A 14,008-nucleotide genomic window follows, 5' to 3' on the forward strand; every position below is an offset into this window, starting at 1 on the left:
GTGTTTTCTCCTATACGACAGGAAGTTTGATGGTCAAAACCTCTACTAGAAGGGTCAATTTAATAGTTTCCAATTGCTTTGATCAGCACATGAAACAAACAAATAACATCCAGGGTACGGTTGAACTTTGGTCTAGAAACAAAGGCTGAAAACACTGTGCTTTTCGAGAATCTTTGTTATGTGAAGTGCAAAAATGATCTGGTTAAATTACCTTGAACAGCATGATTTATAAGGTTCGGAAATTCAAGAACAATGTCCAGCACCTTGAAATGGCGCATTTTCTTCTGTGGTTTTTAACTGAAGGAGAGATTAGGGAAACAGCCTTTCTTAGTGAAATGTAAAATAATTTTGATTAAAATTGGTCATCTTAAAAACTCAGAACATATTCCCTCATGTTGTGTAAATGTTTTTGATTACCAAAAAAGTAAAAAATGAAATTTTAAAATGTCTTTTTGGATACTGGAGCATTTGCTGTTCATAGAAAATAAAATTGAGTTTGGAATTTGGGAACTGAAACGATGGAAAGGGACACATCATTGCTTCATTCATTGCAAATCTACATGTTGTGTTCATGTATAACATGTATTTGTTCACAACTATCTAGTAGGCTCTAATTTGATCTTTTGATGAAAATGACAAAAAATTACACCAATGTGTTTTTAAGTAGGCAGCAACACATTCCTTAATGGTAAATTCAGAGAAAGCACTAACTAAACTGGGCAATTTACCTAAATCGCAAGTACTACAGATGAAATCTGAAATATGAATGCAGAAGTGAACAGAACCCAAGGCTCAAAAACTCAGAAGAAAGCTTTGAACCTGTAATGCGAGTGCAGTCTCAAGAAAATAACCACAATCTGAGTAATAAGTTATGCACTTAGTATTGAGATAATCAGTAAATCAGAATCCTTACAAAGCAGGTGGTCATGTTCATTATATACTATACACAAAGTATGAACAACTGGGATCTTTTGGGTGGCAGTTGTTGGAGGTACAAAGGGCCAAAATCAACATTTTAAGATTCGATAATCCTGTAACTGTGCGTTTAAATTTCCAAACACGGCCCTCAGCATCCGGATCAATCTTTAATGCCAGCTGGTCAAATGAAGATAGCAAAATCTTCTTCCGTTCATTCTAGGAACATGGCTATCTCTCACCACTCAGTGTATAAAGTTTGAAATTTTAGCGTATAAATGTTCAACAGTGGTGGATCGGCTCCAGATGAGCTTGAACTGTAAAGCAGAATATGGCTTATAGCAAACACTCTGTTCACAAATGATCTGGTGCCTGCTTTGGTGATGGAGCAGTGGCAACTACAACAGTGGAGACCGGTTTGGATGAGCCAGCAGCTGTGACTTGTTGGAGATGAGTAGCGGGCACAGTCTGAATACGGACCTACATCAAATAAAAGAGAAATCATTCAATAAAACTCAGGAATAAAATTCTAATTCATATTAAAGATCAAAGCAGAAATTTTAAAATTGCTACTTTAACAATTACATATGCATGTCCTTGTTTGTTTCTCTCTTCAAGTATGCTAAACACAAAGAAAACATTACCAGAACTCCCTTACAAACCAAAGACATCTCCAGTACACAATAACGCCCTCCACAGTCATCCAATCTACCACTATCGGTAACCACCTATGAGCCTTACCAGTGCCCACTACACAACATACTTACAGTTCCATCTCACTTTACTTTTACAAAAACTCCTTCCATATTTGCTTTTGACACCAGAAAAAGGCAAGAGAGGCCCTCTAGTTGAGAATACTACCTGTAATCAAGGATTCCTTCAGAATATCCACCACCAGACATCTTCTGACTCAACAAATAGGTCATCTTCTGCAATCAGATCAGGCATTCTAGCCCTGCTTTGCCATTAGAACAAACTTTGAGCATATCCTTCCGCATTTTAAACACTAAGATACACACACATTTTGCAAGAAAGAAAGGATTTTAAAGAATTCCTCCACATCACCACATACCAACAGGAGACACCAGTTTAACATACTTTTTCTCCTCATCTTTTCCCTATACTATCCATTCTAATGATGTGGATTCTTAGCGGCAGCATGATTATACTAAAAATACCAATCACCCAATTAGAATTGGTTAATGTATGTATGTGGGAATCGTATGCCACAGACCTACAAACGGCAGCCCACATAAAGGAGGTACAACCAAGTGCTCCCTAACCATCCAAAAAAAAAAGAATTGGCTGTAGAATGCTTTTATGAAGATCAAGCAGTTTTGAACATAAACAATATGATCCACTGAGGCTAGTGCCTTATAACAAAAGTGATATACCCTATCATTTGCTGAAAGTGCCACCCCTCTCAGTTTGTAAGAAAGGAATGTACAAAAGACAAAGTCAGAAAAAGTATTGTTAACTCCAGCTATGAGATTGCAATTTACATAAGCATGTCTCGCAGTTGTGTATAGTTTGAATTGTACAAGATGAACAAAGTGTCGGAGCTTTAAAATGTGCCAGCTATCAAAATACAGTTTTCAGGTAATATTTATGATGCATAGTGTTCATTTGAAGTAGAGTTTCCCAGTTGGCCAAATTATATTCTCAAGTTACTTCAGCAATATATTGTTCAGTAGATGAGTAAGTTTGTTTTACTATCAAAAGCATCCCAACAAATCAGAGTACTCAATGTATGCTTTTCACTACCATCCACAATTTGATGCATCTGGTTACAGGATATCAGCTAAGGCCAGTAGTGGCTCATCCTTAAGGGGTGAGCCCCCCCCTGACAAACATGAAGGATGTCTGTCAGGCTCAGCCAAGGTTCGAGTGAGAGACATTCTTCATGTTCAGATCAGGCTTCCAGGCACTGTACATGCGCTAAATGAGCAGGAGCCTGGCTCACTGAGCTGGACGTAAGGATTTAAGGCACTGGGGGGTGTGACTTCCTCAACCCAGCACTTAGGGGCCCTCTCTCTCATGGCGAGGGGGTGCATCACCAACAGACACAGACCGGGGCGCTTCCGTTTTAAGCCATGAAGTGACCAGCAAAGATTTCCATCAGTGACGCCTCATCAGAGTGGGGTGTGGTCAGCAGTCTTACTGACCCCATTCCAATCCGTGATGAGTAAGGGACTGCCACCTCCACTCATTGGCTGAAGCATAACAAGGTCAGCCAATGAGGAGATGTCAGTCCCAATCCTCCAGGAAGTGCCAAACTTCTATCTCACCACCCAAGATCAAACCTGTGGCCCGGTAAGTTTTTATTTTTTAATGTTTAGTGTGTGTATGTTTGTGTATTTGTGCATGTGTGCTGTGAATGGGTGTGTGCACCCTTATGAATGGATGGGTATGGGTGAGTGTGCATGTAGATATGTGAGTAAGTATAAGTGTGCGTGTGTGTCCTACCAAACCCCTTGCTCGAATTACCAGCCCCCACTGGTTAGGGCTGCTAATGGGAACAATCTAAACTCAAGTCTGACTCAGCAAAGCAATATGGAGCCAAATGTTTCAAACTTAATTGTGCATGAAGACAATCTATAAAAAGAATTTCAAACTTTAAATGTGACATGCTGACAAAGAGACTGGATCCATATAATAGACCTGGGAACAATTTTGAATCCGCTTTATTGGAGAGATGAATCTTCCAATTTAGTTTTTGCTTTATAATAACTCTTAAGTAAACTTAGTTGCTGACATACTCCATGAGAAATTTATCAGCCATTAATTTTGAGTGTAGGTTTTGGACGACCAAAGAAATTTTGTTTTCAACAAATTTAAAATCTCCCTCAGCCCAGGAGACTTTAAATTTGTTGAAAACAAAATTTCTTTGGTCGGGAGAAGGGGGGCGGGCCCAGGTTCTCCGAGGGGTGGGTGGCAGGGGAAGGGTTAAAATATTTAAAAATTCAGCACATTATGATAAAAGCTTAAACTTGAAAGTGCTGCACTGTTGTTTTTTTTGTCTATTTTCATTGCTTTATAACATACAGTATGGCAAAATTGATTTATATTATTTACAAAAAATGCTTACATTAAAATGCCTAGCGTGGAGCGTAGCCGGCCTAAATAATAAGAATAAAAGAAGACTTATATCTGAAGAACTAAGACTTTATAATCCTCAGCTAATTTTTCTATCTGAGACACACATATCGTATAAAGACAGAAAATTACTTAATCAGCTGGGCTATGAGGTTATAGTCTGTTCTTCTCAAATGGTTTCTCTAAGGGGGGTTGCCATATAAAGGATAAAAGATCAAGAATCGAAACGATCAGATCTGGCACCGATAAATTGGGTTGATGGGTGATTGCTCAAGTCTGTATTGGCAATTGTAAATATGTACTATATGGAATGTATGGCTCTAACAGGGATGAAGCTTATGTTTTTGATGAACTAAATGTGGAATTATTGGGTTGGGAGGGCGAATTAATCATGATGGGGGATTTTAATTGCATTATTGTTTATAAGCAGGATACTACTAGACCGGGGACTTTTCAACGCATGCACAAAGTTAGGGCTGCCATTTTAGATTTAAGCAGGGTACACAATGTTAAGGATGTATGGCGCTCTCTTTATCCTGATATCCCTGGTCACATGTTTTACTCTGCTCCGCATAAACTCTGTACGCGGATAGATATGGCTTGGGCAACAGATCAAATTATTCAGAACAGCTCTATGGAAATCTGCCCCGGGTGTCCTCGGGTCACAACCCCATTTTACTAACCTATAGCTATAATGAGGGCCAAAATAGCACCAGGTTGTTTTCTTTCCCCTGCTACCTACTGACAGACACAGCTTATATCTCCCAACTTAAACTCCATATGTCTGAGTTCATCAAAATAAATCTTCATATCGCCTCCCATATATGTGTCTGGGATACATGTAAGGCCAGTATTAGAGGCCATGCAAAACAATATATTCTTAACACCTTAGCTGCGGCGCAATTCCCTCCCCAGTGCTGCGCTGTCCATTCGAACTAGTGCTGAATGAACGTTCAATGGACGTGCGCAGCACTGTGGAGGTAGTGCTGCCGTCGGCCAACGCCCCGACGCAGCACTTAAGGGGTTAAACAGAATTATGAACGTCGGAAAGATAATAGCAAATTAATAGCAGATATTAGGGAATATGACATTTTATTGGTTAAGGCTCTCTGTTTACGATCTACCAATATTCTAGAAATAGAACTAAAACTAGGATCACTAAAATCTAATTTTAAAACTACTTTAATGGAAAAAAACTGTGCCAAAATGCTCAAGACCAAAATTCAGTGCTATGAAGGAGAGGATAAGATCGGTAAGTTACTGGCCTATAAAGTAGCAGAAGACAAAGCCCAGACTCGTATCAAATGTATTAAAGGTCCAAATCAAATTATATATAATCAACCGGTACAGATTCTGACTCAATTCAGAGATTACTATAATACTCTCTACACTCCGGAGAATCAACCCCTTACATCTGATATATTAAAATACCTAGAAAGTAATATTAAGGGAAAATCTAATTTACCAGGCTTGGGAGATCTCTCAGATAATATTACCGAGCTGGAATTGAGACACGCAATTATATCTCTGCCAACAGGGAAAGCTTCAGAGGAGGACTCAATTCCTTTGGAAGTATATAAAATCTGTATTGAGGAAATAATCTCTCTTTTTCTCCTTGTAACACAGCATATTGGGTTAACTGGGAAAGCCCCGAACTCTTGGAATATAACGAAAATTATCTTCTTTTTAAAAAAAGATAAGCCGGCAGAGGAATGTGGGTCGTACAGGCCAATATCTTTGATTAACTCGGACGTGAAGGTTTTCGCCAAAGTGCTGGCAAATAGATTGGCCCTGATTATCCCTGGGATTGTTAGTGAACAACAGCACAGCTTCGTATTAGGCAGAGACACAACAACTCATATCAATACAGCTATCACAGCCTTTGACATTGCAGAAACTGAAGACTCCCCACTCGGCATGATCTTATTAGACGCCGAAAAGGCTTTTGACCGAGTGGGGTGGGATTATCTGTGGACTGTGCTGTCTTTCATTGGTCTCAGGGGCAACATAGTCAGCTGGATCCGGGCCTTATATGACCAACCCATGGCTAAAATCAGTTACTCAGGTCTGTTATCCCCTGCTTTTTCCATCGCACGTGGCACCCTCCAGGGGTGCCCGTTATCTCCTTTGCTTTTCTCAATCTCTATGGAGCCATTTCTATCTGCGCTCCTGTCTCAGCCCAAGATAATCCCATTTAGTTCCGGAGCCCATTGTTTGAAAATTACCGCATACGCGGACAACATTGCGGTATATTCATCAAATGTTACAACAGCACTAGAGGGTATCATGGTTGAAGCGGAAAAATTTGGCAATGTCTCTGGCTACAAACTAAATGCGAATAAAACTCAGATAGTGGTTAACTATAAATTATCGGGGGGAACTATGGGGGTCTGTAGGGCAGCTAATTATTTGGGGGCTAAAATTTCCTCCAAGATTAGTGATATAATTCCCATTAATTATGATGTGCTGGTCAATTCAACTAAGCAGCTTTTTAAAAAATGGCATAAACTACCACTAAATATTATAAGTATGATAAACTTAATTAAGATGAAAATCCTGCCGAAATTTCTTTATCTCTTCCGTTCTATTCCTTTGGCACTGAACAATATATTTTTTTTAAAAGCTAGACGGAATATTTAGCAGCTTTATCTGGGGTTATAGGAAAGCTCGAAAAAGCTTATCCTCACTAAAAGGATCTATTGATATGGGAGGTCTTTGCTTCCCAGACTTTAAACTTTACTTTTGGGCAACTTTTATAGGGCGCCTTCGTTCCTTACTTAATCCTGAGCTTAATAATTTTTTCTTTCATACTATAATGCTGAATTTAGATGCAAGAATGTTTCTGCTCAGATTGAACGACCCAAATTTTTACAAAAGAGTTAAATTTAAGACAGCTCGAGACATTGCTAAGATCTGGTTTGGTATGTTGCTTTTTTGTAAATCTTCTTTTTATCACTCAAAATTGAGGCTATGGGACAACCCAGGACTTCCAGGGATATTTAATGATAGCAGGTCTAGTGTTTGGGCAACCTATGGTATATCAACCTTGGGGATATGTATGGCACTAATGGCTTTTTAGATTTTGAGACATTAAAACATCTGTACCATCTGATAGAGTCTATGAGGTTCAAATATATTCAGATTCACGACTTTCTGATACGTCGGATGAAAATCTTAACTGTCTCAGAATCTGATATTTGGGATTGCCTCTATTCATCTAAAATTAAATCAGTAATAAGCATTGGCTATAAATGTCTAATTTCTAATGTAAAACAAGATTGCTCCAAACTGCGCTGTTGAGCGCAGGGCACTGTAGAGTGCAGGGCGCTGCGGGGCGCTGTAGAGTGCGGGGCGCTGTAGAGTGCGGGGCGCTGTAGAGCGCGGGGCGCTGCAGAGTGCGGGGCACTGCGGGCGCTGTAGAGTGCGGGGCGCTGTAGAGTGCAGGGCGCTGTGGGGCGCTGTAGAGCGCGGGGCGCTGTAGAGTGCGGGGAGTTGACAAATATGTAGTCACACGCTATAAATCTTTAAAAAGCCAGCTGCCCCTGAACAAGTAAGGTTGTTGCAGTTTGTAAGTTTCAGTTTCGTTCTAACGAACTGTGGAAGCGCGTGAGTAAATCTGATTCTGCCGGGGCGCTGTAGAGTGGCGGGCGCTGTAGAGTGGCGGGCGCTGTAGAGTGCTGCGGGGTGCTGTAGAGTGCGGGCGCTGTGGGGCGCTGCGGGGTGCTGTAGAGTGCGGGGCGCTGCGGGGCGCTGTAGAGTGCGGGGGGCTGCGGGGCGCGGTAGAGTGCGGGGCGCGGTAGAGTGCGGGGCGCTGTAGCGTGCGGGGCGCTGCGGGGTGCTGTAGAGTGCGGGGCGCTGCGGGGCGCTGTAGAGTGTGGGGCGCTGCGGGGCGCTGCAGAGTGCGGGGCGCTGCGGGGCACTGCAGAGTGCGGGCGCTGCGGGGCGCTGTAGAGTGTGGGGCGCTGCGGGGCGCTGCGGGGCGCTGTAGAGTGCGGGGCGCTGCGGGGCGCTGTAGAGTGCAGGGCGCTGCGGGGCGCTGTCGAGTGCGGGCGCTGCAGGGCACTGTAGAGTGCGGGGCGCTGCGGGGCGCTGCGGGGTGCTGTAGAGTGCGGGGCGCTGCGGGGCGCTGTAGAGTGTGGGGCACTGTAGAGTGCGGGGCGCTGCGGGGCGCTGTAGAGTGCGGGGCGCTGCGGGCGCTGTAGAGTGCGGGGCGCCGTAGAGTGCGGGGCGCTGCGGGGAGCTGTAGAGTGCGGGGCACTGCGGGGAGCTGTAGAGTGCGGGGCGCTGTAGAGTGCAGGATGCCGTAGAGTGCGGGGCGCTGCGGGGAGCTGTAGAGTGCGGGCGCTGCGGGGAGCTGTAGAGTGCGGGGCGCTGCGGGGAGCTGTAGAGTGCGGGGCGCTGCGGGTGCTGTAGAGTGCGGGGCACTGCGGGGTGCTGTAGAGTGCGGGGCGCTGTAGAGTGCGGGCGCTGTAGAGCTCGGGCGCTGCGGGGCACTGTAGAGTGCGGGGCGCTGCGGGAACTGCAGGACGCTGTAGAGTGCGGGGCGCTGCAGGGCGCTGTAGAGTGCGGGGCGTTGTAGAGCGTGGGGCGCTGCGGGGCGCGCTGAAGAGTGCGGGGCGCTGCAGAGCGTGGGGCGCTGCGGGGCGCGGTGCGCTGTAAGTGCGGGCAGTGCTTAATTTGTGCCGGTGCTTGCTGATGCTTAGCATCGGCACTTAATTATCAGGGCCGGGTCTACACGAGTTTAGTGCCCTTAATTTATTTTATAGTATTACGCGGCGCACAGAGTGAGTGCAGCACTGCTGTTCTACGTCATAAGTGTTGTGCTGTTGTTACTGTAGAGTTATGTTCATTAAGTACTGTCTGCTTCACGACTAAGTCACAGCACACGCTTTTCACTTACTTTGTATTTCAGTCTAATAATGATCAATCTCATTATCTCGACGACGTGTTGAATGCAGAGGCTGCGGGTCAATGTTGCCAGCCCAGTGGGCGGGACACTGAGTTGGGCAGGGCTTTGGTGATGGTCTTCTGCGGGGGTTGGGGCTGTGCGCGGCAGCAGACAGCGTGCACAGATATTTTTTTAGAGTGAATGCGCGCGCATATGCTGCTTTGTCACCACGCCCCAGCATACCCGCACTGCCCTTCACCTCACCGAGTCATCATCGTGGACGGCCGCCCTCGCTCCCTTTGTCTAGTGAGAAGTGAGCGCGATCTGAACGACGTTGGTGGTTATACCAAAGTTACAACCAGTCAGGCAGCACAGCTTCAGGTGAGGCAAGGCCTGGTGGTAGGCCTAATCATCAGTTAAAAATAAATAAAGGTACGCAGCAGCACGTACCAGTGAGGGCGAGGCTGCGGCCCGGCCCTGATCAGTTAATGAAGCTGCGCAGTAGTCTGCCTAATAGAGTCGAGTAATGATTGTAATCCCGAGTGAGTGAGAGTCCGACTGTTTAATGAATTCTTCGATTCGACTGATAATAATATGTTGATTGAGTGTGGCGTGCCTGTGGGTGATTATGATTATATGTTGATGACGATGGCGTGGCCCGGACGCCCGGTGGCCACGGGCCCTTAGTTTGATGTTGAGGTTGGATTCTGTTTTGGTTTCCGTTTTACAAGTCTGTGGGTGACGGTGACCTAACCACAAGACCGAAGGCTGAGTGTATGATGCCAATTTAGGACCATATTCCACATATTACTTATTATGTATTTTTAAATTATTATTTTGGGGTAGTTACCTAACTTTATTCTTCAAATTGCACTTAACAATTGGCACTGGTGGTTGTAATTAGACTATATAAGTAGTTTACCTTTCTTTTATGAATAAACATTTGATAAAAAATAATGTAAATCTGAGATGACACTGGCAGTCGCAAGTTAAGCGCTGTGAGCTCCGAGCCACCTACCTCGAATCCCTCTTCATCCTTTATGGTAAATAACGTGCATGCATCACCCTGCCATTCAGGACCCCTAAAGAAAAGGGGGCGTTGCTGATCCTGAGGGGGCCCAGACTTGGGTGTGCAGTGCCCTGAGGGTGGACTGAGTGCAGTAGGACTGGAAGATTGCCCAGGTCCTGCTGGTGAGAGGGAGGAGCTCAGCTGCCCTGGACATGCGTCGTGCTGTGCGGCCTCCGAGGCGTCGCACTCTGACCAGCCTGCAGGTATTGCACACATGAGGAGGGAGCTGTCAGTGCGCAATTACACATGTGGACATGTCTAGACATGGCCACTAAATCGAAATACTCAAAAGATTTCCATGAGTACGCCTGGAACCCTGCAACAGTTGTCCAGACGTTCCAGGGAAAATGCATGTGAATTCCCAAAAATCGATAATTTGCACCCATGTGCAGATGTAAAGTGCGGGGCACTGTAGGGTGCGGTGCGCTGTAGGGTGCGGTGCGCTGTAGGGTACGGTGCGCTGTAGGGTGCGGGGTGCTGTAGGGTGCGAGGCGCTGGAGAGTGCGGGGCGCTGTAGAGTGCAGTGTGCTGTGTCCTGTAGAGTTGTGTGCTATAGAGTGCAGAGTGCTGTGTGGCGAGTGCTGGGCATTATTAAGTACAGAGCGCTGCAGAGTGCGGGGCGCTGCAGAGTGCAGGGCGCTGCAGAGTGTGGGGCGCTGCAGAGTGCGGGGCACTGCGGGGAGCTGTAGAGTGCAGGGCGCTGTAGGGCGCTGTAGGGCACTGTAGAGTGCGGGGCGCTGTAGAGTGCGGGACGCTGTAGAGTGCGGGTGCTGTAGAGTGTGGGGCACTGTAGGGCGCTGTAGAGTGCGGGGCGCTGCGGTGTGCTGTAGAGTGCGGGGCGCTGCGGTACGCTGTAGAGTGCAGGGCGCTGCGGTGCGCTGTAGAGTGCGGGGCGCTGTGGTGCGCTGTAGAGTGCGGGGCGCTGCGGTGCGCTGTAGAGTGCGGGGCACTGTAGAAAGCAGGGCGCTGCAGAGTGCGGGGCGCTGCAGAGTGCGGGGCGCTGCAGAGTGCGGGGCGCTGCAGAGTGCGGGGCGCTGTGGGGCGCTGTAGGGCGCTGTAGGGCACTGTAGAGTGCGGGGCTCTGTAGAGTGTGGGGCACTGTAGAGTGCGGGGCGCTGCAGAGTGCGGGGCGCTGCAGAGTGCGGGGCACTGTGGGGCGCTGTAGAGTGCGGGGCGCTGTAGAGTGCAGGTGCTGTAGAGTGTGGGGCACTGTAGGGCGCTGTAGAGTGCGGAGCGCTGTAGAGTGTGGGGCACTGTAGGGCGCTGTCGAGTGCGGGGCGCTGTAGAGTGCGGGCGCTGTAGAGTGCGGGGCGCTGTAGAGTGCGGAGCGCTGCAGAGCGCGGGGCGCTGCGGTGCTCTGTTGAGTGCGGTGCGCTGTAGAGCGCGGGGCGCTGTCGAGTGCAGGGTGCTGCGGGGCGCTGTCGAGTGCGGGCGCTGTCGAGTGCGGGGCGCTGTTGAGTGCGGGGAGTTGTAGAGTGCAGGGCGCTGCGGTGCGCTGTCGAGTGCGGTGCGCTGTCGAGTGCGGTGCGCTGTAGAGTGCGGGGCGCTGTGGTGCGCTGTAGAGTGCGGGGCGCTGTGGTGCGCTGTAGAGTGCGGGGCGCTGTGGTGCGCTGTAGAGTGTGGGGCGCTGTGGTGCGCTGTAGAGTGCGGGGCGTGCGGGGCGCTGTCGAGTGCGGGGCGCTGTAGAGTGCAGGGCGCTGCGGGGCGCTGTAGAGTGCGGGGCGCTGTGGTGCGCTGTAGAGTGCGAGGCGCTGTGGTGAGCTGTAGAGCGCGGTGCGCTGTAGAACGCGGTGCGCTGTAGAGCGTGTGGCGCTGTAGAGCGCGTGGCGCTGCGGCACGCTGTAGAGTGCGGGGCGCTGCGGGGCGCTGTAGAGTGCATGGCGCTGCGGGGCGCTGAAAACGCGGTGCGCTGTAGAGCGTGGTGCTCTGTAGAGTGCGGGGCCCTGTAGAGCGCTCTAGAGTGCGGGGCGCTGCGGTGCGCTGTAGAGTGCGGTGCGCTGTAGAGTGCGGTGCGCTGTAGAGTGCGGTGCGCTGTAGAGTGTGGTGCGCTGTAGAGCGCGCTGTACAGTGCGTGGTGCTGTAGAGTGCAGGGCGCGACGGGGCGCTGTAGAGTGCGGGGCGCTGTAGAGTGCGGGGCGCTGTAGAGTGCGGGGCGCTGTAGAGTGCAGGGCGCTGTAGAGTGCAGGGCACTGCGGGGCACTGTAGAGTGCGGGGCGCTGCGGGGCGCTGCGGGGCGCTGTCGAGCGTGGGGTGCTGAGAGCGCGGGCGCTGTAGAGTGCAGGGCACTGCGGGGCGCTGTAGAGTGCGGGGTGCTGCGGGGCGCTGAGAGCGCGGTGCGCTGTAGAGCGTGGTGCGCTGTAGAGTGCAGGGCGCTGTAGAGTGCGGGGCGCTGTCGTGCGGTGCGCTGTAGAGTGCGTGGCGCTGTAGAGTGCGTTGCGCTGTAGAGTGCGTGGCGCTGTAGAGTGCAGGGCGCTGCGGGGCGCTGTCGAGTGTGGGGCGCTGTAAAGTGCGGGGCGCTGTAGAGTGCGGGGCGCTGTAGAGTGCAGGGCGCTGTAGAGTGCAGGGCGCTGCGGGGCGCTGTAGAGCACGGGGCGCTGTGAGTGCAGGGCTATGTGTTTTTAAAGGGATAGGAGCGTTTAAAAACTTAATATTACGTGCATAGTGCTCAGCAGAAAACCATGGCGCCAAAAAAATAATGAAAAGCCAGCTTCATAAATAATGAGCATGTTCATTACGAGGCAGCTTGCAAATAATAATTTAACCCCTTGCGTGCGGGGCGTATTTTCCGCCTGTGCTGACTCCGCCTTGCGCGGGCGGAGTCATGACGGAATGGTTCCGTCATCAGCACAGCTCAACCGATGCTGATGACGGAACCGTTCTGTCATCAGCACGCAAGGGGTTAAAGCCTGCTTTGGAAATAATGGGAGCATGTTATTCACAAGCCAGATTTACAGATAATGGTCACAGCAAGCGTTTTCATTCAAAGCCAGCCTCGGGAAAACCGCTCCGGAGGTGAAATCTGACAATGAACAGGCGCGCGTCTGGCTGCTGTCCACATTCCCAAATACGGGTAACATTAGGTCTGAAGCAGACACCATCAATGCTCACGCATTGAGGGTTAGGTCTGCTCGACCTAAAAAACAAACCATATCAGCAAGTACCTAATTACAGAATCTATACAAACTGTAGCTGGTAAAGCAAAGGAAAAAGTGCAAATACTTTCAAAGTGCATAATAAAGCAATCACAGTCCAGCAATATACAAAAAAATCAATACTTTTTTGTAAAACAATCCCCCTTTCTTCTTGCATCAAGGTGACCCAGGGTCTTCCCTTGTCTGTGTCTCCCAGTGTTTTCCCAAGTTTGTGTCAATCCATGAATCCTAGTGCAGGTGTCTCCCAGTTTCTGTTTATATCTCCTAGTGTCTGTGACTTCCAGTGTTTATGTCTGCCAGTGTTTGTGTCTGCCAGTGTTTGTGTCTGCCAGTGTCTGTATCCTTCAGTCTTTATGTCTCCCAGGGTCTTCCCTTCTCTGTGTCTCCCAGTGTTCACTTCTCCCAGTGTCTTTCCGTATCTGTGTCTCTCAGTGATCGTGTCTCCCATGTCTTTCCCTATCTGTGTCTCCCAGTGTCTTTCCTTATCTGTGTCTCTCAGTGATCGTGTCTCCCATGATTTTCCTTATATGTGTCTCCCAGTGTCTTTCCTTCTCTGTTACTCCCAGTGTTCGTGTCTCCCGGTGTCTTTCCTTCTCTGTGTCTCTCAGTGTTTGTGTCTCCCAGTGTCTTTCCTTCTCTGTGCCTCTCATTGTTTGTGTCTCCCAGTGTCTTTCCTTCTCTGTGTCTCTCAGTGTTTGTGTCTCCCAGTGTCTTTCCTTCTCTGTGTCTCTCAGTGTTCGTGTCTCCCAGTGTCTTTCCTTCTCTGTGTCTCTTAGTGTTCATGTCTCCCAGTGTCTTTCCTTCTCTGTGTCTCTCAGTGTTCGTGTCTCCCAGTGCCTTTCCTTATCTGTGTCCCTCAGTGTTCGTGTCTTCCAGTGTCCATGTCTC

General features: G+C 48.6%; 1 protein-coding gene across 4 annotated transcripts in view; it reads right to left on the minus strand.

Moving 5' to 3' along the window:
- Window positions 1–858: 858 nt before the first annotated feature.
- NFRKB (nuclear factor related to kappaB binding protein) overlaps window positions 859–14,008 on the minus strand; it is a 988,461-nt gene continuing 975,311 nt past the window's right edge. For all 4 annotated transcript variants that reach the window (XM_086956902.1, XM_086956901.1, XM_086956903.1 and 1 more), the window contains one exon: window positions 859–1,395. In XM_086956902.1, coding sequence (XP_086813028.1) covers window positions 1,270–1,395 — 126 coding nt within the window. In that variant the 3' untranslated portion in view covers window positions 859–1,269. The remainder of the gene's footprint in view (window positions 1,396–14,008) is intronic.

Source organism: Lissotriton vulgaris, chromosome 2_1, assembly GCF_964263255.1.
Source record: "Lissotriton vulgaris chromosome 2_1, aLisVul1.2, whole genome shotgun sequence".
Taxonomy (NCBI): domain Eukaryota; kingdom Metazoa; phylum Chordata; class Amphibia; order Caudata; family Salamandridae; genus Lissotriton; species Lissotriton vulgaris.